The 24588-nt window shown below is 43.2% G+C and overlaps 1 protein-coding gene across 2 annotated transcripts; it reads left to right on the top strand.

Annotated features, from left to right (window-relative positions):
- Positions 1–533: 533 nt before the first annotated feature.
- LOC116985553 (major facilitator superfamily domain-containing protein 1-like) lies at positions 534–24207 on the top strand. Of its 2 annotated transcripts, none has more exons than XM_033040349.1 (13): positions 534–643; positions 5294–5394; positions 6898–7007; positions 8974–9029; positions 10209–10352; positions 12274–12432; positions 13739–13854; positions 14098–14198; positions 15634–15745; positions 17367–17504; positions 17763–17902; positions 22259–22370; positions 23653–24207. In XM_033040349.1, the coding sequence occupies exons 1-13, from the start codon at positions 622–624 to the stop codon at positions 23752–23754; spliced, it is 1413 nt and encodes a 470-aa protein (XP_032896240.1). In that variant the 5' UTR covers positions 534–621; the 3' UTR covers positions 23755–24207. The 2 variants fall into 2 exon arrangements, with proteins under 2 accessions (XP_032896240.1, XP_032896241.1); XM_033040350.1 differs by having other exon boundaries at positions 6875–7007.
- Positions 24208–24588: the final 381 nt, after the last annotated feature.

Below are 24588 nucleotides of genomic sequence, written 5' to 3'. Positions count from 1 at the left end.
GCAAACAGTGGCCGGCTTGACTGTAATCATGTGTAGTCTTTTTTTTTGACTGGATAGCATGCAAACAAAAGCTTTTCACTGTCACTCAGCATACATGATAATAAACCAAAAACAGAACAAAACATACTGCAGATGCTGGAATCTGGAGCGGGGCGGGGGGGTTATGACTATAATTTGCATCACCGTGTACTTATTTATGTTGCTGTTTTACTTGTACGTGACTTTGCTCTTTATTTTAAGCCGACTCAATGCAGGATACATTTTAACATTCAGATGTAAAGCTTCCACCAGCATTACCAGGTGTGGTGAAACACGTGTCTCTTGTGAAGGGTTTCGGTCCGAAACGTTGCCTATTTCCTTCGCTCCATAGATGCTGCTGCACCCGCTGAGTTTCTCCAGCTTTTTTGTGTACATTGGGTAAGTTTGGTTCTGACCTGCGAGCCGCTGTTACTTCCGGGGTTGTGAAGTTACAGGCAAAGATCCTATAAGATCTTTGGTTACAGGCGGTGAAATCACATGTTGCAAGTCTGCCAGCCGCGAGCTCCAGTGTATCAGACGGTGACACCAAACCAGTTGCTGCTGAATCAAGTCCATCTGTAGGGAAGACGCTAATTCTCCGACATGAGCCAGCCAGCAGAAAGAGGTCAGCATTAATTTGAATGCCTAAATACGTCTGGTTGGTCGGAATGAATTTCTGTGCTGTTAACTCTTAACAAAAAGGTATATCAGAAATGCATGCGTTATTGAAGAGTATTGCTGAAATGACACAAGGAACTGCAGATGCTGGTATTGCAACAACAACAAAAAGACACAGTGCTGGACTAACTCAGCGGGGCCAGCAGCATCTCTGGAGAAGGTGGATGTGTGTCGTTTTGCTTCGGGACCCGTCTTCAAGTGTTAATGTGCGACACGCTGAATATCATTTAAATTCCTTGCAGATGTGCGAGCACCTGCTTTCAACTTTACTTTTTTTTTAAATTCTCTATATATGGGGTGACAGTATTTAAGAATAAGGATGGATTCATTTAATCTGCAAACACGCAGTCCTGAACAAAGTCCAGTCAAACCGCACTTCCAATGGAAAACCAACGTTCAGTTAGAATTGCAGCTAACTTTATAACACCAGATAACATTTACAGAACAGTAGATAATGGCAGGTACACAAAATTGCTGGGGAAACTCAGCGGGTGCAGCAGCATCTATGGAGCGAAGGAAATAGGCGACGTTTCGGGCCGAAACCCTTCTTCAGACTCAAGTAGATAATGCAAGTAGATAATGGCAACCGTCCCAAGATTTGTGTTTATTTTGTAAACAAAAGTAAGGAACACAGAAATAATAATCTTTACCATTGGTCACCTAATTAGCAAGCAGCATCATCTCTGTGGACTTTATGCTGCTGTTTTACTTCTTGTATATTAATTTGCACTTTTATTTTAAGATGACTCTATAGAAGACATTCTAAACTCCAAGTCACTCCAAGAGTCACGTGTCATATGTCCCAGTTAGAACAATGAAATTCTTACTTGCTGCAGCACAACAGAATATATATTGTATACACTGTAAACATTCTGATAAAAGAGAGTAAAAAAAGAAAAAAGTTCAGTGTGTATAAATACACATACAAGTACACACACATATATACACATACAAGTACACACACATATATACACATACAAGTACACACACATATATACACATACTCAAAAAACAAACAATAGTAATGCAATAATTATAATAATCATAGTCTATTGTAGTTCAGAGCTTATCAGCGTTTAATAACCTGATGGCTGTGGGGAAGAAGCTGTGGCCATGATGGTGTGGGTCTCTGATGATGCTGGCTGCCTTTTTGAGGCAGCGATTCTGATAAATCCCTCCAATGGTGGAGAGGTCAGAGCCTCTGGGCAGTGTTCAGTTTAGTATATTATGATCACATGTTCTAAGATACAGTGAAAAGCTTTTAAGTTGCATGCTATCTAATCAGCGAAAAAATTGTAAAGTTTAATTTGCATGACTAGGTGTAGGATTACAACTCCTTCCACGCCCCCCCCCCCCCTACCCCCCACCCCCCACACCCACCACACACCCACCGTGGTGACTGGGACCCAATGGGTCCCACTGAGTTTAGTCAAAACTATTTGGCTGAATGTTTCATTGCTAGAACCACCAGACTGTTCTCAGGGGTCACAGCAAGACAGACATCAAATGCTGCTGGAAGATCGTAGACTTAGTGAAAGACGCACTTGGATCTGCCCAATATTTATTGGTCTGCATATACCACAAGATGTCCACGAGTGGCATTTATCCAAGCTGCAGGAGTACATGCTAAGAGATGCGTTGAAGCTTGATGCCACCAACACAAAGGCTTTATGTGGAAAGACTATTTTACGGCTCTGTTGCCATGAGACATTGAGCTCAGGATACTTCCAGTTTCCAGCCCCGCGACGTGGACGCTTCTGCTATGGGGCCTTTGTTGGTGTAACTCAGCAGGACAGGCAGCATCTCTGGTGAAAATGGATAGGTGATGTTTCAGATCTGAACCTTCCTTTGGGTGAAGAAGATTCCCGACCCGAAACGTCGCCTAACCATGTTTGCTTGTGCACCTTGTCCTTTTAAATAAACCAGCATTTTGGACTATCTTTGATCGGACTTTAATGGCTTTACTTTGCACTAAACGTTATTCCCTTTTCATGTATCTATAATGGCTCAATTGTAATCATGTATTGTCTTTCCGCTGACTGCTTAGCACGCAACAAAAGCTTTTCACTGTACCTCGGTACACGTGACAATAAACTAAACCGAACTGAACTGCAGTTCCTGGTGTCTCCATTTGTAAAATCAACACTATTTACATTGGAGCAACAAACAATCTCAGCGAAGCTCAGTGGAGCAACAAACACTCCCCCCCCCCCCCCCCGCCCTACGTGGCAGTCTACCCCTCAATCTGCCACAATGGTTTAGCATCTGCAATCAATGGTAATGCGACAGCACTCATTTCTAACCTAAGAAATAAAAATCCCCACGTGTATATTTTGCATTCACTGCAGTGAAAACTTCCCCTTTATTGGCATCTGCTTCTGGCCAGTTTCACATCACCGGCATTCAGCAGCAGTCATAACAATGGATAGTCACAGATATGGAACGAGAAGACATTACTAAATTAACATGATGCAGGAAAATGGTAAATAAAACATTGCACCATGACGTTAATCTCAAAGTAGAAATTGCTACATCATTAATGAACGCTTCTAAATTCCTTAAATTTCTATTAAGGAGATTATAGTCTTATGGTCATAAAATTAATTATTTTAATATAGATTGATAAGCAAGGACTTGCAACGTAATTAAAAGTTCTCTCAAGTCTCCAGTAACTAAATGGAAGATTCGCAGGATATTTTACAATGGAATTAGTTTGTAAAATTTTAGTTTGTAAATTAAATTGGTTAAGGCAAATCAGGTGTTGAGGAGGTACACAAAAAGGCTGGAGAAACTCAGCGGGTGCAGCAGCATCTATGGAGCGAAGGAAATAGGCAACGTTTCGGGCCGAAACCCTTCTTCAGGTGTTAAGGAGCATGGGTACTGACCATTAACAAGGCTTTTTATACGAACGAGTTTGGAAAGGAACACAAGAATGATAATGGGAAACATTGAGAGAGCACTTCACCTGAAGTTGGACCATTCAATGTTAAGTCTCGAAGGGAGCAAAGTGCCCAGGCTGCAGATCAGAACTGGTTGGGTTCTTTGGATTGGACAGGCTAGATGCAGGAAAAATGTTCCCAATGTTGGGGGAGTCCAGGACCAGGGGTCATAGTTTAAGAATAAGGGGTAGGCCATTTAGGACTGATAAGAGGACAAACTTTTTCACCCAAAGAGTTGTGAATCTGTGGAATTCTCTGCCACAGAAGGCAGTGGAGGCCAATTCACTGGATGTTTTCAAGGGAGAGTATAGATCTTAGGGCTAACGGAATCAAGGGATATGGGGAGAAAGCAGGAACGGGGTACTGAATTAGGATGATCAGCCATGATCATTCCGTTCCGGAAGTGGCGGCGCTGTTAACAGCTGCGGCTCGCCTGCAGTCTGTCTGTCTTTACTTTTTTGTTGTTGTTTTTTTTGTCTTGTTTTGGCTAAGTTTTAGTTTGTTGGGTTGTGATATGGGGGGGTGAAACATGTTTTTTTATCTCTTCCTTCGGGGGAATGCAACTTTTTCTTGTCGTATCCCCCTTCTCTGCCTCCGTCTGCGCTGAGGCCTAATGGCGGAACTGGCAGTCTCCAACCTGCGACCGACCTCGAGGGCTCCGGAGGCAGAGCCAGCCAGGACTTACCAACGCGAGGCTGGCCGTCTTCGAGGCCGAGGCAGCTGAAGCGGCGTTCCAGCTTTCGGCAGCGGCCCGGGGCTGGGGCTGCAGGACTCGGAGCTGATGCAGCGGGACTCGGAGCTGAGGCAGCGGCCCGGAGCTGTTGCAGCGGGACTCGGAGCTGATGCAGTGGGACTCGGAGCTGAGGCAGCGGCCCGGAGCTGTTGCAGCAGGACTCGGAGCTGATGCAGCGGGACTCGGAGCTGTTGCAGCGGGACTCGGAGCTGTTGCAGCGGGACTCGGAGCTGATGCAGCGGGACTCGGAGCTGAGACTGCGGGACAAGGAGCTGTTGCAGCGGGACTCGGAGCTGAGACTGCGGGACAAGGAGCTGTTGCAGCGGGACTCGGAGCTGATTCAGTGGGACTCGGAGCTGAGGCTGTGGCGGGCTGACTTGGAGTGGAGCGGAGACGGCGTTCCGGCTTTCAACAGCGGCGCCATCACCACGGAGGTCCGCTGGACTGGAGAGCGGCATCTTCGGCCTGGATCGATCGCCTCAGCGCAGAGGGAGAACAAGGAGGGAAGAGACAGAGACTAAGACTTTTGCCTCCATCACAGTGAGGAGGTGCTTGGTGAACTCACTGTGGTGGATGTTAATTTGTGTTTATTGTATGTTTTGTTATTTATTGTTACTGTGTATGACTGCAGGCAACGTAATTTCGTTCAGACCGAAAGGTCTGAATGACAATAAAAGAATCAAAATTGAATGGTGGTGCTGGCACGAAGGGCCAACTGATTTACTCCTGCACCTATTTTTTTTGTTTCTATGTTTTTTTTATCAGAATTTTCTGTTTATATTCAGATTCCAGCACCTGCAGTTTTATTGATTTCCAAGTAATGTGTTAAGTTTTTCTATAATTGACAATATTGCAGTTTGACAAAATTAATGTTACATCCATTCATTCTGTATGCTTTTTACACCTTATCCCTCTCTCCTTTTAGCCTATTACAGGTTCCTGCTACTATTTTTCAACTGCCTGATGACTTTTGGTTCCTATTTCTGCTTTGACATTCCCAGTGTGCTTCAGGATCAGTTCCAGGGGGTGAGTACTGGATTGTCCACAGGATGAACTTATTACCTAGTTAGTCACAAGAATGTGCAAATAACTGGCAACAAACCTGCTCTGTCTCCCTTTCCAAGGAACACCACTCTGCCTGTATGGTGCATTGGGCCTATAATATACGTCACATTCACTGTATGTTTACCAGCATGTAGTCGTGACGAGCAAAACCAATGAGATTTAGTATGCAGCTTCCAACCGATGTCAAAAATAAATAAATAAATAAATAAACTGTGCGACGTGACCATCTGAGGGAGACAGTCCAGGGGGGATGGGGGGGGGGGGGGGGGGCACTCAGCAAGCAAAAGATGCAGATTTATTTCTCTGGACATCTGAATTTCAGAAGGGTATTTCGCAGTCCTTCCTGATGAATGGATTCAGAGGTCAAAGAAGTCTATGTAAAGTGGCTGTGCAGATTCCTGCATTGTTCTCACAGTTGTCAGGCAGCGTGGATCATGTCCACTGTGCCTTTAGATGGACAGACTACACAATATAAATTGGGCGCCACTCTTCAGTCATCGTGCAGGAGGGAATGGCAGATGCTGGTTTACAGCGAAGGTAGACACAAAATGCTGGAGTAACTCAGCGGGTCAGGCAGCATCTCGGGAGAAAATGAATCGCTAAAGTTTCGGGTCGAGATCCTTCTTTGGACTGAGTCAGAGATATAGAGAGATAGACAAGAAATAAATGGAATATATGCAAAATAAGTACGATGATCAAGGAAAGGTGAACTCATTATCACCTACCTACAGCAAACAATGGACCATTGTGGGCTCTTTCCTTGACCATTTTTTGCATATCTTCCATTCATTTGTTCTATATCACTGTCTATATCTCTCATTTCCCTTTCCTCTGACTCTCAGTCTAAAGAAGGGATTTGACCCCAAACGTCACCTACTCTTTTTCTCCAGCAATGCTGCCTGACCCATTGAGCTTTTTGTGTCACTCTTCAGTCATTTATCTATTGGTCAGGCCTGAAGATGCACTGACTTGCATGGTAGTTTAATAAGCCTGCATAAACACAAAAAGTTAGATGAAGAAAATATCTACATATCTTTTGCTTCCCCCATCCCTTGTCATTTAAGGAGAGTTTCTCTTCTGGAGCTTTATTAGCTTTTGCAAAATGTTAGTTATTTGTTTTGTTTGATGCTGGGAAATTTACAACGATGTCATGTTAATGAAGATGATCCCACTGGGGATAGCGGAGATAGGGGATATGGGGAGAAGGCAGGAACGGGGTACTGATTGGGGATGATCAGCCATGATCACATTGAATGGCGGTGCTGGCTCAAAGGGCCGAATGGCCCACTCCTGCACCTATTGTCTATTGTCTATAAACTAATGTTTTGTTGAGGATGGTCACAGATCTGGACTGGATTACAAGTATGAGTGTGAAAAAAAGAATTGGGATTAACAGATGAATTGCGTTCTAAGTCTGTCCTCTGTTGCCTCTGTCTGACAGTGTTGTGGCCCGTTCCATTCCAGAATCTCACTTGTCTTAATGCTAATGACACCAATGGGACAACAGATTGTGTGGAGGGACTGGGAATGACCCCACAGCAGTACAACCTTCTCTATGCTATCTATGCGTGGACGTAAGTATCCAACGTAATGAAATAAATACTTTCACATTGTCCTCAAGAGCTTATTTTTTCCAGCACTCAAGCTAGGTAATATATTTCAGTACAGTGGTCCATTTCCATCCAACCATTTTACAGAACATCAGTAAATCTCACCATTTATCACCACATGTGAACACATGACACGTGTCTGTTACTGATGAGCAGGGTGAGGTAGCAAGTTTAAACAGGCTCTTCAAGTACATGTGCCTCACCGTGTGTTCATTTTCGCTGAACTTGCACAATCTCCTATGCATTTGTAATTAGAGAGATAGTTATTTGTTGGCACTTAGAACAGAAACAAGCCCAGTTTTGTTTTTACTTTTTCCTCCTTAAGCACACTGTAAAAGAACATGAAGCAGTACAGGTCTTTCAGCGCACAATGTCCCCGCCGATCATGATGCTGTTAAACTAATCTCTCTGCTTGCATGTCCTCCATTCCCTGCATCCCCACATACCTATCTAAAGCCTTTTAAATACCGATCATATTTGCCTCCACCTCCACCCCTGGCAGCACATTCTAAGCATCCATCACTCTGTGTGTGTCTGAAAAAAAAACGGCCCTTCATATCTCCTTTAAACTTTGTCCCTCTCACCTTAAAGCTATCTCCTCTAGTCTTTGCCATCTCCACCTTGGGTGTGGGGGGAGAGGTTCTGGTTGTCTATCTGTGCCTTTCATATATAGCTCGTACTACCCTACAGCTAATACTCTATAGGCCAGGCAATGTTCTGGATAGACACACAATGCTGGAGTAACCAGGCAGCATCTCTGCTTAGAAGGAATGGGTGATGTTTCGGGTCGAGACCCTTCTTCAGACAGAGAGCCAGGTGAGAGGAAGACAGAGTTAAGGAAGGGTAAGGTGTGAAAATGAGACTTCAAAGGGGATGATTGATCGAGTTTGGGTTAAAACGTGGTCGTAGAGCAGGAGGAATCACAGAAGGGGAGCAGCGGGAGAGAATTTTGCAGAACTCTCGACGGAGAGAGGAGGAGAACTTCTTCAAAGTAGGTGATTGAGAAGATTTCACAGTGGAACAGACGAAATGTGTAGGAAGGAACTGCAGATGCTGGATTGCTCGTCTGCATCCTCCAATGCCGCCACTTCCTGCCGGTAATGGGGCAACCAGAGCTGTGCACAATTCTCCACATACAGCCTAACCAAAGTCCTATAAAGCTGCATGACCACTTCCTGACTGGTGCTGTTTCCCTTAATGCCACTTTCTTTGTTGATAATCTGGGATTCTCTGCTCTCAAAGGTTCCATTACCGATTGCTTTTCCAACTGAGCGAGTTTTCTGGATTGATGAAGAACCTGTTTTGTGAAAACATTACTTTGTTCAACTTTGCCCAAGGCACAGCTTTCATTGTTGCTCTGGTTTTGAGTGATTCCAATTGCATACCAACAATTACATACCAATTAGCATCCAGTGTTCGACTGGCATAAAGACAATAAACTTTTGAATGTGAATTGTGAGATTCTACAAAGATGGCAGGAATGAGAATAGTTTTGAGCAGTTGAGCCGGGAGTTAAGGTGAAGAGAGAGGAGACTGAAGAGGAGTTTATTCTGACATTAAGGCTTTGTTTAGTTTAGAGATACAGCGCGGAAACAGGCCCTTCGGCCCACCGAGTCTGTGCCGACCACCCATTCCTGCACACTAACACTATCCTACACAATAGGGACAATTTCCAATTCCTACCAAAGTCAATTAACCTACAAAACCTGTATGTCCTTGGCATATGGAAGGAAACTGGAGTACCCGGAGAAAACCTACGTGGTCACAGGGAGAACGTACGAACTCCGTACAGACATCACCTGTAGTCATGATCGAACCCGGGTATCAACTCTATCACTGCATTACCGTGCCACCCTTTGATAGACACAAATTCTTGGGTGTGCTGTTTTAATTGTAATCTCTAATTGCATTTGTATTTTCTCTCCTGTAGAAATGCTCTGGTGGTGATACTGGCAGGTTTCCTCATAGACAAGCTGGGAAACCGTGGTGAGTCTGAAGAACTGTATGAACGTCCGCAAGGAGGCCAATAAATAAGCCATCTGCGCGGTGCGTGAATTCCATAGGGAGTTCCTCTTATCCACAGCACAACAGGTTCTTCAGCTTATAATAAATCAGAAATAATTCAGCAGGCACATGTTGTCACAATAACCTGAGTGTTGAGCATGCTGATGTTAGTTGGGTGTGTCTGCGAAGCTGCATGTTTGTTAGGTGCACTTCTAAAGCCTAAGCATTTGGGAAAGCGTGCCATTTCCTATTACTGGAACTCTCTGAGTGGCATGATTCAGGAAGCCTCTATATCTATGCCACTGATTCTTTTCAATCTGGTTCACCAGTATTTGCACACCTGTACTAATCAAGAATCAGGTCCCGACCACGGGGGAAAATGGAGGAGGACTGGCCAAATTTTGTGCCTTCCACCACAGTGATGAATGCTGTGGTGGATGTTTGTGTTAAATTTTTTGTGTGTTTTTGTGTGTTCTTTATCATTGTACCGCTGCTGGCAAATTCATTTCACTTACACTTTATGTGCAATGTGACGAATAAAACTGATTGTATTGTATTGATTGTGAATCTATCTATCTCTGCCTTAAAAATATCCATTTACTACACAACCTTCTGAGGCAAAGAATTCCACAGATTCACCATCCTCTGACTAAAGAAATTCCTCCTCATCTCCTTCCTAAAGGAACATCCTTTAATTCTGAGGCTTTGCCCTCTGGTCCTAGACTCTCCCATTAGTGGGAGTTAATTCATTTGTGTTAAATTTGTGTACCAACAGCATCAGCATGCTAACGAAAGATAGGGGAAAAATGTAAAATATTGATGGGATACGCTAAGACAAGATGACTAAAGGTTCTACTCTAGTGTCTACCAAAACAGTTGTGTACATGTTTAGTCCTAGATAAGAAAAACCTGAAATAACTTTTCAAGTAAACCCAAAGAGGTTGAAAGAAGGGAACTACAGTCATTTTAAAAATGGGTTATTGAAAAGGTTAATTGATCAATGATAAATGACTGGGATAATCTCCCAGGAAAAAAATATTTGGAACATTTAAAAACAAATTGGCATCTTGGGGTATATATGTTGATATATTAAATGTTCTAATTTTAATCATAAGGTAAATCTTCTCTGGTTGAAACCGTTTGATGTATTTTCCCCTACAGTTGGTGTCCTCTTGTTCTCCTTTCTTATTGTGCTGGGCTCGGCCACCTTTGCTTTGGGATCTCATTTCAAGGGGACCCATTACCTATTGCCTCTGATGCTCATCGGCCGACTTATTTTTGGCTCAAGCAACGGGTCACTCATGAGTAAGTATTAGTTCAACCTCTTGGTACCAGACTGAAAGGAAAAGGCCAGGCCTTAGAACATTGTCTGAACTGTTCAATCATTCATTAATTTAATGTTGATCATTACAGCACAGGAACATGCCCTTCAGCCCATGATATCTGTGCTGACTATGATGTGAATTGAAACCAATCCCATCTGCTTGCGCGTAGTCCATCTCTCTCCATTCCCTGTCTATTTAATCACGTGCCTATCTGAATGCCTCTTAAATGTTGCTATTATTTAACAGCCACTGCTGTTGCTTTTTCACCACTTCCCCTGGTACCACATACAAGACACCTACCACCTTGCATTTGAGGGGGGGAAAACTTTCCTCATAAATCACCTTTAAATTTGCCTCATGAATCTCCTTGTTGTTCACCATCCAGGACAATGTGCATTTTAGTTAATATTCCGAGTTGAATTATTCCCTTTCTTCCTCAAGGATTGAATGAATATGCATTTCAGTCTTCAATCTTTGTGAAATGAAAATGTTGGAGTTTTATTTTCACAGTTGATAGAGGTCTTTAGGATACTGGCATTGCTGGTGAGGACAGCAATTATATGTACCACTGTCCTCCAGAAGATGATGGTGAATCTTCTTGAAGTCCTGGAGAAACTCCAACTGGTCAGGCAGCATCTGGAGAGGGAATGCACAGGAGACATTTCAGGTCAGGACAGTTCCTCAGATTCTTTCTGGTGAGTACAGAAAGGGCTGACAATCTGGCATTGTGACAGATGAAACCAATCTCCCCAGTCTGTCAGTGTGAGTGATGTGGAAGGAAAGGACAGTGTATGAGCAGCAAACCTGTCCATCATCACTCTGTCATTCAGCAGATGGCTGGAGATCATTCTGTTTCTTGACTCACTTAAGCTTGGATTCTCTGTTAATTCTGTAAGGTGCGAGCTTAAACTAATCAAGAGCTTATTAGTTAGTGTGAATACCAAATTTCTCAACTTCACCCGAACCAACAGTCCCTTCTTTATTGTTTCTTTGGATGTGTTAAATGTATTTTTTAGTGTTTTATTAGCTTGTTTTATGTGGGGGAAGTTGGGGGGATCTTTTTCTAATCTCTTACCTCGACAGAGATGCGATTTTTTTCCCGTATCGTATCTCTGTCTACACTGTGGCCCAACATCAAGGAGTAGGCGGCCTTTGCTGGAGACCGACTTCGAGAGCTCCAGCGCGGTTGCCTGCGGGCTTTAACATCGCAGAGCTTGTTAGAAACCGACTTTGGGAACGACAAGACGCAGGAGCTTCGATTGCCCCAACGCGGGAGCTTGGATCGCCGTGACGCGGGGGCTTTGACCGCCGGCTGCGGGATCTTCGATCGCCCCGACTGTGGATGGTTCGACTGCCCCGAACCTGGGAGAATAAAAGAGGAAGAAGATTGGACTTCATTGCCTTCCATCACAGTGAGGAACGTGGGGAATCTGCTGTGGTGGATGTTTATGTTAACTTTTATGTTGTTGTGTGTCTTTTTTTTTAGTATGGCTGTATGGTAATTCGTATTTCACTGTACCTTCTTAATAGGTCACATGACAATAAACTGACCTTGAAACCCATGAAACATGTCGCTGTATTGTATTGTAGATTTGGCATTTATCTGTTGTATGCAAGAGGGACCCGGCGCGGGGAGCAACTGAGAACAAAGAGCGACCTGTGAGGACCATGATGAATACTTTGTAACTTTGTCGGCCCCTCTACTTTGCGACTATTTGCATGGTATATGGTATGGTATACAAAAGAGAGAATTTCACTGTGACATGTCACATGTTAATGAAGTATCTATCAATCAAGTATGTTAAATAGTGCCTTTTCCCAGTTGTGTGTGTGTGTTCTTTTGTGATGTGTGTGAATCCATTCATTCACTTTCTGTTCCTTCTCTCTCTCCAAATTCTCAGTTGCACAAGATCGAATCGTTGCTTTCTGGTTCAAACGCAAGGAGCTGGCTTTGGCTTTTGGGCTGATAATGGCCTTCTCTCGTTTTGGCAGTGTCCTCAATTTCTTATTAACCCAGTCTTTAGAGGCACGTTTTGGGATTCAGTGGACTCTTTGGGGAGGTAAGCATGGATATGAAGAATTTTTGTTGAAGGCCGTGGATTTGAAAAATATTTGTGTGAGGAAAGTGAAACCAGTCCTGTGCTGATTATTGTATCATAATTGGAGTCTATGAGAATATTATACTCCGATTAAAGATGCTAAATTTGTCTTGTAATTAATTTTAACCAGATTGTACTTTAAGGAAAATTCTTCCATCAATTAACTCAAAAAGACAAACCCAAACAGACATTTGTAGAGCTGCGTTTCACTGATAGATAATTAAATTAACTGGTTTAGATATTCATGCAAATTCTGTTTTGGCATCACTGGACATAGAACAAATAAATTGAATTGCGCATCAGAATCTTAAGGGGCTCAGTTACTTGTGGTGCTTTAAAAAAAAAAAAAAAAAAAAAAAAAATTCTTTATTTATATAGCACATTTTTAGTCAACTTGCATTGACCCCAAAGTGCTTCACATAATTACATCCACACACACAGGCAAAGGTGGGTGAAGTGTCTTGCCCAAGGACACAACGACAGTATGCACTCCAAGCGGGATTCGAACCAGCTACCTTCCGGTTGCCAGCCGAACACTTAGCCCATTGTGCCATCTGTCGTCCCCTTCTGGCCTCCTACTGCATAGAATTTTATTCAAATCTCACCACAACAGGTTTAACTTAATTTAATTAAAGATATTTGGAATTAAATACCAAAATTAAAATGATGCTGTCAGATTGTTTAGCGAATCCATCAGGGTCACTAATATCCTTCAAGATTTTTAGGCAACACTGGTCTGGCTGTCTGTGACCTCAGACCATTCTGCAATGTAGTTGAACCCTACCATGCCCTCTGAAATGGAGTAACAAAACAATTTATTGTACCAAACCACAAATAAATATCATGTGTACTATAATCATAAAGGGTGGTATGAAATAGGCAAAAATTACTGATCTTGCCAGTGATGCCCAGATCTCATAAATAAATTGTTAAATATTTAGCCTGATTTGTTAATCTTTACGTTGGCGTTCCACTGCAATATGTGGAAGAATGTGCTCGGATCATTACTGCATCTGGTTGTGCCTTGCCTTCTTCATTCCTCCCGAATCCGAAGCCGAAACAGCGTCGCTGAGTTACTCCAGCTTTTTGTGCCTATCTTCAATTTTATTTAATGTTCTTTCCAAGGGTGAATCTGTGATATAAATGCAAGAGGCTGCACTTGGCTGATGAAGTTCTGACTGTCACTGGTGGGACCATCTGATATCCCTGTTTGTTGCAGTGTATTCTTTGCCAGTCATGTAGGCTCTCCTGTGGTTCATTTCTTCAGGAACTTTGCTGTGTGTTCTTAGCTTTGTGTCGGCCATCATCGTTGGCATCCTGGATGGGAATGGAGCAAAACAGTTGGGACTAGATGAAGTCCTTCAGCAGGAATCCAAGAAAGTGGTAGGTAGATTCACGGACTTTGGATTTAATCTTCCATAAACTATTGCTTCTGGATTCAGAATTGATTATCTGTTATAGCCAGTCATTGTAGAGAGTAATCCTTGGTCTTTGAAGTAGATCTCTGGAAGTTGGGATACATAAGTTCAGCTTACAATACTTTGGCTAAATGGGACTTACTCCGTCTTCCACTCCCGACTGCCACCCCCCACAACCTCTTGTCTGACTTTGTTTTTGTTCTCATAGAAGCTACAGGATATTCGCCACTTGTCTCTCCGCTACTGGCTACTGGTTCTCACCGTCATGTTCTTCTATAATGGAATCTCCCCATTTATTGCAGATGCCAGGTTAGTAGAGTTTGTCATTATCTAAAGTGCCTCTACCACAGTCCTAAAGTTTCTACATTACAGGTTATGTTTAATACAACCGTTGTGAAACTCCATTTTTTTGTTACACTTCCCGCTGCCCTTATCTTTAATGTATAGCCGTTCTGTAATGAGGCAACAGTCAATTTCTCTGCAACTTTTTGTCCTCTGTCGTATGCAATAAATATACGATAAACGCTCACTGTAACAGACCAGTTGAATAGTAAGGGTGTTGGGGGTTATGAGGCAAAGACAGGAAGAAAGGGGTTGAGAAAAAAAGATAGATCATCCATGATTGAATGGCAGAGTAAACTTTATGGGCTTTATTCTGCTCCTAGAACTTATGAACATGAATCATAGGGGGAGGGAGAATGGTGTCCATTATGGCCGATTGTTCGTTATAATGGAACAAGGCAGGGACCTGGGCTCCGTGTCAGAATCCTGGAGCCCCATCACTGAGGGCGCAGTGGGACCTCCCTCACCACACGGAGGGCTGCGGCACAAGAAGGCTGCCCGGCACCACCTTGACCAGAAGAGCTGGGGAATGGCAATAACTGCTGCCCCTCTTGCTGATTCTCACAGTCAGAGATTAAGAGCAAAATGGGAGGCCTGGGGGTTGGTGTGGCGGGATAAGGAAACCTTGTCCCACTCCCAACAGCCACGGCTGTTGTTGGGGTTAGCATTGTAGCCCCTGCCGACAGCGATTTCTCAGGCTGTTACCACTGATGGGACACGCTTGGTCATCCTGGGACTCTCTCCCTCCTCACCAGCTTCTTCCTGTCGGCCATTGCTTTGTCCGCTCCACCGCCGTCGCTTCCTTCTCCCGCCACTTTGTCCACTCCTCTGCTCCCTCCTCCATTGCCACCTCCTCCTCCCCCCTAGAGTCGCCGACTCCGAGGTGGAATATGTCAGTGACTCCGGGGAGAAGGAGGAGGGGCAGCGGTGTGAGATGGGAAGGGAGGCCAAGTGGAAAAAGTGAGAGGAAAAGGAGCAGGAGGAGGGAGCAGACAAAGTGATGGCCGACAGGAAGAAGCTGGTGAGTGGGGGGAGAGCCCCATGATGACCGAGCGCGCTCCTGTTGGTGGCGGCGCCCTGAAGAAAGTGCTGTCCCCAGGAACTGCAACGTGGGCCACAAAAGCAACCGTGTCAACTGGACCGTGCAGTGGGTGAAGTAGGGCTTGCTGGTTGGTACACCTTGGTGACACCGGCAGGCGGAGCTGTAAGAGACCAGGAAGGTGGTGTGAGCCAGGGGTGGCATCCGCTATAACCAAAATCTGTTTTAAAAGAGTCCGTTAAAATGAGGGTTTACTGTATTTGTCACCATCTCCAGGAATATTAATAAAATTACAAAATGAGAAAACCACACACCAGTGATCTTTGACATTGTATCGTTTACATCTTGCCATTTATTTTTCAGCAAGTTTATTCAGGATAAGTATCCGGGCTACAGTCAGCAAGAAGCCTCGTACATCACTGGTGCTGTGTTCGATACCTCGTTGATTCTGTTACCCATAGCTGGAATCCTCATTGTGAGTAGTTTGGTTTGTGCTAACTGCAAGACTGGGAACATCCTTGTTGTAAATATTAACTATATTGAGCTCAGACTGAACATTAAAAGGTGGGCTGCAGTGAAGTGTGAACTTATTTTGATCCTCCCTATAAGCCAGCAGATAGCAGAATGATCTGAATTGCATCCCAACAATAATAAAGGTCTGAAGAAGGGTTTCAGCCCGAAACATTGCCTATTTCCTTCGCTCCATAGATGCTGCTGCACCCGCTGAGTTTCTCCAGCATTTTTGTCTACCTTCGATTTTCCAGCATCTGCAGTTCCTTCTTAAATAAATAAAGGTCTCTTCTCCCCTTAAAGAAGAAAATTTTGTATCAGTAAAGTTCTGAGGCTAAGGAGGGATTGTTTAGTAGGTGACATGTTTACTTTTTAGCAGATGAACTTTGGTTCATGATGTCAATGACACATTCATTATGTTAATCCACATTTTCAAGCATTCTTCTCAATCCAAGTTTCTGTTGGGAAATGTCCTTTCTTGGCATTATCCTTCTCAGGATAATTCCATCTCAGCTACTTCCCATGTTTATTGATTTCACTTCTCTTTTCTCCGTATAACCTCCATGCATGCTACTGTACGCAACTCCCTACTGCCATCCCCACCAAGTTCATGATCACTGCTCTCATGGTCCTGATCACCAACAAAGCTATCTCCGATCATGTGCTTCTCTCCACTATTGTCCACATCTGTGACTACCTTTCCATTCTGGTCGTCTCTTATTCTATTGAGAAAACATCTCCCCCAGGTTGTGCACGACCCACGTTTAACCTTGTACAGTTACGACTTTGGTCTTCCATTTTCCACAGTCCCTCTACAGCTAATGAACTGGTCATCACCTTCTTCAACAACTCTTCCACCAAAGTCTTTGTCCCTTCTGTATTGTTCCGTCTGGTATGACCTTCCCCAACCTGCATCGTTGCCACAAATAATTCTACCCTGCAGCTGGTGACATTATTCAGTTCTGGCTGTGTAGCAAGGGATGACCTAATGATTCATGCACTTCACAGAAAAGCAAGAAGAAACAAACTGCACAGTGACACAGCTGCTAGAGCTGCTGCCTCACTGCGCCGGAGACCCTGGTTAGATCCTGACCTTGGGTGCCGTTTGTATGGAGCTTGCTTCTTCTCCCGTAGGTTTCCTCTGGTTGCTCTGGTTTTTCCTCTCGCATCCCAAAAACCAGCTGATTTGTAGGTTAATTGGCCTCTGTAAATTGTAAGGAGTGGATGAGAAAGTGGGATGCTATAGAATTGGTGTAAAAGAGTGATCGGTGGTCAGAGTGGACTCGGTGGGCTGAAGGACCGGTTTCCATGCTGTGCCTCTAAATTAAACTAAAATGCTAACAAAATATAAAATGGGAGGATGGTAAATACTAAAAATCCATTCAGGATCCGAAGCATCTTTTCAAAGAACAACTCCGCAGCCTAAAGCCAAATAGAGAGGAGAATTAAAAGGAAGGAGTTGGGTGGTTTGTCCGGCTGCCTGAACCAGGACACACCCAACAACCAGCACTGACCTCAACCGCTTTGATAATGTACATACGCATATCCAAATGAAATCATGAAATGTTCTTTTGATCTTTTTTCAGGATCATGTAGGATTGAGAGGAGTATTTGTCACGACGTGTGCTGTGTTGACAGTCCCGGTTTTTGCACTCTTGGCATTTACCTTTGTACCACCACTGGTTTCTATGATATGGCTGGGAGTCACCTACTCGTTTGCTGCGGTAAGGTGTTTGCTTTATTTTCTCTCAGCTGATAAGTAACTTAATTCTTTCATTACCCACATATGTAGAACTGGCATGAATGTATATGTGCTGAGAGCCATTAAAAAAAAAACATTTTCAAAGTATTCTGGCATTTTGTGTAGTGAACTTGTGCTGAACCCAGCAAGGGCATATTGTGATAAATCTTGGGAATCATTTTCTGAATTAGGTACTTTATCATTGTCTATATATATATGTATATTCTGCTTATTTCCTCAGGCAAGTTTGTGGCCATCAATCATCTTGGTCGTTCCTCTGGCAAATCTTGGAACAGCTTCAGGAGTCGCAACCTCAGTGCAAATGATTGGTATTGGTGTTTGCAACCTGATAGTTGGACAGATCCTTGCAAGCAAAATCAGGTGAGGTTTTTTGCTTAGTAGTAGCCACTGGAGAGGAAGGTATTGTTATGTGAATTGAGTGCTTTTATTTTATTTTATTTCGATGGTTGTATTATATCTGTTGTCTTGTATGATCTACCACCTGTTCTGGTGAAAGCAGTTTATATATGGCCTGGTGACAATAAAAATGCTGTGCATTGAAGACATGTCCAGGTTGCTTGATACATCTTGATGTACTTATGTGACACAAAGCATAACTTAAAATCAATTGAATGATGAACCATGTTGATATACCATAACTTTACAAAGACAAAAGTGTATTGATTGAAATCACATGGTCCACAATGAACATCAGTTAAACTAGATTTAAAATTGTATTGACAATTTCAAATGACAACATGGAATGTTAACACCCAATGTTGTCGTGCAATGACCTGCTCAAAGGCAGTTAGGGATAGGCAATAAATGCTGGCCTTGCTAGTTAAGCATTAACTAGTTAAGAATTAATGCTAAGCATTAAGCATTAATGTTCAAGCATTATTGTTAAGCATTAATGCTCCAAAATTTGCACGTGGAGAATACTTTTTAAAATTGAAACAAGAAGTCTTTGAATGTACTTGAAAAGTCCATTAGATTATGACCATATGGAATATGGCCTGGGAATATTTAAGTCACCAATACGTTTTGGAATCTCCTACGGGAACGTTTTAGTTGTGTTTTGGCAAGAAATAAATTACCTGAAGTAGTTCCGCCATCAGCTTTAAAAGTTTAAGTAGTTCCAAGTTTAAAACGTTAAAAACATGCAAGTTTTGTTGTGTTTAGTGTAAAGAAAATGTCCTTACATTTGGCTCCTATGTTGATTTCACATCTCAGGCAATTGTCCGACTCTAAATGAAAGACATCTCTCATCGTCCCCAAAAAATAACTAAGTCTAAACAGCATGCTCTCTGTCATGTGAGAAATCTCATGTTGTCTCCAAGGTCAGATTAGATTTTTAAAGCCATCTTTATAGCATGTTTGTATCTTCTATTCCATACAGGTCTGTCTTCTAGCATAATTATAAAAAATTCATACACTTGGGCAACTTTTCACTCTCCATTTCTTTATTGATAACATGACATTCTGTGTAATTCTTTGCCACAGAAGGCTGTGGAGGCCATGTCAATCGATATTTTTAAGGCAGAGATAGATAGATTCTTGATTAGTATGGGTGTCGGGGGTTATGAGGAGAAGGCAGGAGAATGGGATTAGGATGGAGCGATAGATCAGCCACGATTGAATGGCAGAGCAGATTTGATGAGCCTAATGGTCTAATTCTGCTCCTATCACTTATGACCTTATGAGTCCCCAGTCTCCTGCCTTATCTTGTCAAATGTATGCCTTTTGTAGGAAATGCTTTTGAACCATTGACGGCACTTGTATCCACTCGCTTCTTTAGCCCAATTGGAATAAAGTTCACAAACCTCCACACCTATTACAGTAAGAAGAATTAATAGTCAGTCTACTTCTATTTCCTGCTCTGGCTTCATTGCTATAGCAATGTTTTGGCAAACTAATTTGAGTATCTTCCACTTTCCTGCAACATTTACTTCATATATTTCAAGAGCCTGTGGTGATGACAGAATATTTCCCCGACATCTCAACACACACCTTGCAAATATTTTTTTAATAGCATGGCCATCTCCAAGATATTCACTAAAATAAAATGCACTGATTTCTCCCTGATCAATATGCTTCCCTGTGGATTGCCCCTCAGGATTAGAACACTTTTATTTTAAAGCAGAATCGAGGGTTGGATCATTTGATCTGCAGATCTATGATCGTGCTACTAACCTTTCGATGTGCTCCCTGTGTCAATCTGGTTCAGTAGAGGAGAACCAAGGAACTGCAGGTGCTAGTTTTGAAAGAAATGACTCAAAGTGTTGGAGTAACTCAACCGGTCAGGCAGCAGCTCTTGAGGACCATCTAGGTGTTTAATTTGGATCGGGACCCTTCATTATACTGAGTTGTGGAGGTGTGAGCAGAGCATTTTTGGTCTATTTGGCAAATTGTGGCAGTGTAATTGCCTAATCTGTGCAACCCCTTTTACATGGTCAAACTCCACCAAGGTTTTCCAGGATTTATAGACTGCCAACTGAATAGAGGTCTCTGCTGAGTGATACCCCGGGAATGGCTGTCTGGGAGGCTATGGGTGGAAAGGCGGAATATCCATGTGGGGGGGGGGAGGGGGTGAGGGGCGAGGGTGGAAATGGAGGGATCTAATGTGGGAGTCCGGGAACTAATGTTGCAAGAAAAGAACACATTGCATTGGGGAAAGGTGAAGGATAGAGAATATTGATGGACTTTTGCAGAGAGCAAAGAAGGCTGCAAAAATAATTTCTTTACATTTTTAAAATATTTTGTTATTCAAAAACATTTCTAGGCCAAATACTGCTGATGCTGGACGTCTAAAATAAAACCAGAAATGCTGGAAATACTTAGCAGGTCAGGATGCACCGATGAGGAGAAAATACTGAGTTGATGTTTCGGATGAAATGGGAGTCCTTAGCAAGTTTTTTTTTTTAACCATGCCCTTGTTTGAATCATCTTCAGGTTAGATTGAATTGAAAGATTCAACATAGTAATGTGACCTTTGGCAGACAAAGTCCGTGCTGTCCATCAATCACTGTTCACACTCACACTTTCTCATTCACTCCCTACACACTAAGTGCATTTTTTTTACAGAGGCCAATTAACCTACAAACTTGCACATCTTTGGGATGTGGGAGGAAATCGGGGCATCCGAGGGAAACCCACGTGGTCACAGGGGAAACCTGCAGATTCCATACAGACAGCACCCGAGGTCAGGATCGAACCTAAAGAGCCTGTCCCACGGGCGTCATTTGCGCGTCACGCAGATGGCGCGCAAAGATTTTGTACATCCCAAAATCCCGGGGGGCGCGCGCAACCGCGCGTCACTGCCTACGTCACCATGCGCGCATCGCGCATCGTGACGCGTAAATGATGTCGCGTAAATGACACTCAAATGACGCCCAAGTGGGACAGGCCCTTGAGTCTCTGGCATTGTGAGGCAGCGGCTCTACCAGCTGCACCACTCTTGGATCCTCGGCTCTGAGGTATTAACTGTTTTCACCACTGAAATAATATTGCAATTGGATAACTTTGCAGCAGAACTGCTCGATCATCTGAAAATGATGAATGTGGTTTTCCAGTTCCTGAAACTATAAGGTTGAGCTTTGTTACAATAGTGTAGGAGGCCACAGATAGGTCAGTGGGAGTAGGATAGAGAATTAAACAGACGGGCAACTGGCTCAGGGTTACCCTTCCAGGCCAAAAGCAGGTGTTATGCAAATCTGTTGCCCAAGCTGATTTAGGTTTTTCCAATGTATGGCAGACAGCATCAGTGCAGTAAAATAGGTCATGTAATAGGGGATGTGAAAAACATTTTTCACACAGAGAGTGGTGAATCTCTGGAACTCTCTGCCACAGAGGGTAGTTGAGGCCAGTTCATTGGCTATATTTAAGAGGGAGTTAGATGTGGCCCTTGTGGCTAAAGGGATCAGAGGGTATGGAGAGAAGGCAGGTACAGGATACTGAGTTGGATGATCAGCCATGATCATATTGAATGGCGGTGCAGGCTCGAAGGGCCGAATGGCCTACTCCTGCACCTATTTTCTATGTATCTATGTATCTATGTAATTGGAAACTAATGTGCCAAGAAAAGGACACATTGCGTTGGGGAAAGGTGAAGGCTGGAGAATATTGAGGAGGATAGAGAATTAAACAGACGATCATGTGATCTCGATGAACTAATGCCGATATTTATTTGATGATGCCATGTATCTCACAGGTCAGTGGGAAATGCTGTTTGGGGCACTTTAGATTTCTGTGCAACTTGCAGTTGTGTGGATGTTCAGCATAAAACTGGATTACAGGTGCAGGAGGAGCAGCTTGGTCTGTGCTGGCCAACTGTGGAAGGTGATTTTCTTTTGTAAAAGGATAAACAAATACTATGGACAGACAGGGTGACGATTCTGGTCGGGACCCTGCTTCAGAAACATCACCTATCTATCTTCTCTGGGGATGCTGCTTGACCTGCTGAGTTATTCCATCACTTTGTGTCTTTTTTTGAAAACCAGCGCCTGTAGTTCTTTGTTTCGACCATGGGCTGGCAGGGAAAAGTGTTTTGTTGAATTCTAGACCAGATTTTTCTCAACAGCAGATGAACATTTTAACATGATGTCCACTCACCCTGATGTCTGATTGAAGTCTCCTGCGCATGTGCTTTTTTAGCCAAATGAACCATAGGGCGAATTGGAGAAACTGTCTTTCCATTGCTCAGTTCCTTGTTACTAACACTTTGGGTTTGACATGCAGTGATGTGAAGATCCCAGTGTGGCGCTGGCGGCAGGTGATGATCTTCATGCTGGCCAACACCATCTGCTGTGTGGTCGTCTCCGTCCTTCTCAATATAGTGGACAGCAGACAGGTAAGAGGCTCACTTTGAGGCAAAGGCAAATAGAGTGAATATTGAAAAGGAATGTACACTTTTCGTCATTAAACGGTGCACACAGGATGGTCATGAGACTACTGTAAAATGGAAACATGCACTGGAATCATTTGTTTCAAGTTCTGAAGACATGTTGGTGTGGGGTTCTGCTCACGTTACTGGCCTCTTATGGAGCTGTAGTCTGACTCAGATGCTGACCTGTTATCTCAAGAAGTGTTCAAGAAGGAACTGCAGATGCTGGAAAATCGAAGGTAGACAAAAATGCTGGAGAAACTCAGCGGGTGCGGCAGCATCTATGGAGTGAAGGAAATAGGCAACGTTTTGGGCCAAAACCCTTCTTCAGACTGATGCAGGGTGGGGGGGGCGGGAAGATGAAAGGAAGAGGAGGAGCCAGAGGGCTGAGGGAGAGCTGAGAAGGGGAGGAGACAGCAAGGGCTAACGGAAATTGGAGAAGTCACTGTTTATGCCACTAGGGTGCAGACTGCCCAAGCGGAATATGAGGTGCTCCTCCTCCAGTTTCCGGTGGTGCTCACTCTGGCAATGGAGGAGGCCCACGACAGAATGGAGGAGGCCCACGACAGAAAGCTTGAACATTGACTTCTCCAATGTCCGGTAGCCCTTGCTGTCTCCTCCCCTTCTCAGCTCTCCCTCAACCCTCTGGCTCCTCCTCTTCCTATCTGCTTCCCGCCCCCCCACCCCCCCCCCCACCCTGCATCAGTCTGAAGAAGGGTTTCGGCCCGAAACGTTGCCTATTTCCTTTGCTCCATAGATGCTGCCGCACCCGCTGAGTTTCTCCAGCAATTCTATCTACCTTTTATCTCAGAGTTATGGGTAGAAATCGAACTATGGCAGGTGGAGGGAAGGTACTCCATGAACGAATTTGGATAATTTGTCTTGATTCAGTTCTTTTTGGTCACCAGTGTCACTCGCAACCATTGAGGTTGTGGGAAAATACAAATGCTACATTGCAGAAGTCACTTCGGTTTGTACACAGAGTGGATAGAGATTTATTCTGCACAGCTCTTCTGCATCCTATCTCGAAGACAAGACAACGTTTCCCTTGATTTTTTTTCACTTTTGTCTCCCTTATTAACCTTTCTTTACCTTTCCGCTCCCTCTGCTTTTCTTTCTCTTACTTTAAGCCGAACGTTGTCACCTTTCCTAATTCATATATTTATTTGTTCTCAATTGTCTAACCATTTCTTTTAAAATGTCAACAGCTCCAAGTGAAAATGACATTTCATTCTCTCTCTGCTTCCAGGATAACATTTTGAACAAAACCACCAAGCATTCTGAAGCTACAAAAGAGGAAAATCAAGAACCATCAGAGACATCCTCTCTGCTAACAGATAGCAGCAATTGAAGAATAATTTGAAAATCAGTGCAGCAGATTTGGCTTGAGAGAAAATGGACCAAACGCCATGCCTTTTTTTTTTAAACTGAAGTTGTTCTGCCAGTATGATCATTTGTCAAATGCCAATCATCTCAAACAAATAATGGTTTCTAACTGAACTCGAGACAAACTTCTTACAGTTTGGGTGTTTGCACTCTATGTTCCTGAATATTGTAATTTGTTCAATTTCACATTGGGTCTGCGTGTTGTTCAATAGTCCTGCAGTCACCGACTCACGCGAGCTACTAGTTTGACATCTACTGAAAGAGAGATTAAAGCTAAACCCTGATACCCGCAGACTGTCGTGAAGCAAACTGGAATAGAGCTGTTCAATCTTTGCAAATACTGAATGCAGGTCATTGCTTCTATTTCAGACTGGATAATAACACTTGCCAATATCTATATTAAAGATACATGCAGAAATCAGAATGACTCTGATAATGAAATTGTTTTCTTAATTCTGTTTAAGGAACCAAGAATTGATCTCATTGGGTTAGGGGAATAACAATTAACTTTTAAACTTTAATATAAAAATGCTTTTTCTTATTATAGATTCGTTGTTGGGATTGTGTATCAGATTTTCAATGCTCTTTCATATTTCCCCTGAAGTAATTGGTGACCTGCTTCTTAAACCAATACAATTCACCTGGACAAACTATTTCCACAGAATTATTAGGGTGTTTGTGGATTTGATCTGATGATTAAAAGAACAGCAATATATTAACAAGTGAGAATTACGTTTTAAAATGGATGGGTTACATGTGAATGGTCTACTTATTCTTCAAAGTTACAAACAAATGCTGG

This window comes from Amblyraja radiata, chromosome 22 (genome assembly GCF_010909765.2).
Source record: "Amblyraja radiata isolate CabotCenter1 chromosome 22, sAmbRad1.1.pri, whole genome shotgun sequence".
Taxonomy (NCBI): Eukaryota; Metazoa; Chordata; class Chondrichthyes; order Rajiformes; family Rajidae; genus Amblyraja; species Amblyraja radiata.
The sequence above is the reverse complement of the archived record's forward strand: the minus strand, read 5'-3'. Positions and strand labels throughout refer to the sequence as shown.

What these genes read in the sequence shown, in the direction of transcription:
- LOC116985553 (XM_033040349.1), top strand. Translation starts at nt 622, where the DNA reads ATGAGCCAGCCAGCAGAAAGAG. An exon ending in AAGCAACGGGTCACTCATGA is followed by an intron (nt 10,353 to 12,273) that starts GTAAGTATTAGT and finishes CCAAATTCTCAG; the next exon opens with TTGCACAAGATCGAATCGTT. An exon ending in ATCCTTGCAAGCAAAATCAG is followed by an intron (nt 17,903 to 22,258) that starts GTGAGGTTTTTT and finishes TTTGACATGCAG; the next exon opens with TGATGTGAAGATCCCAGTGT.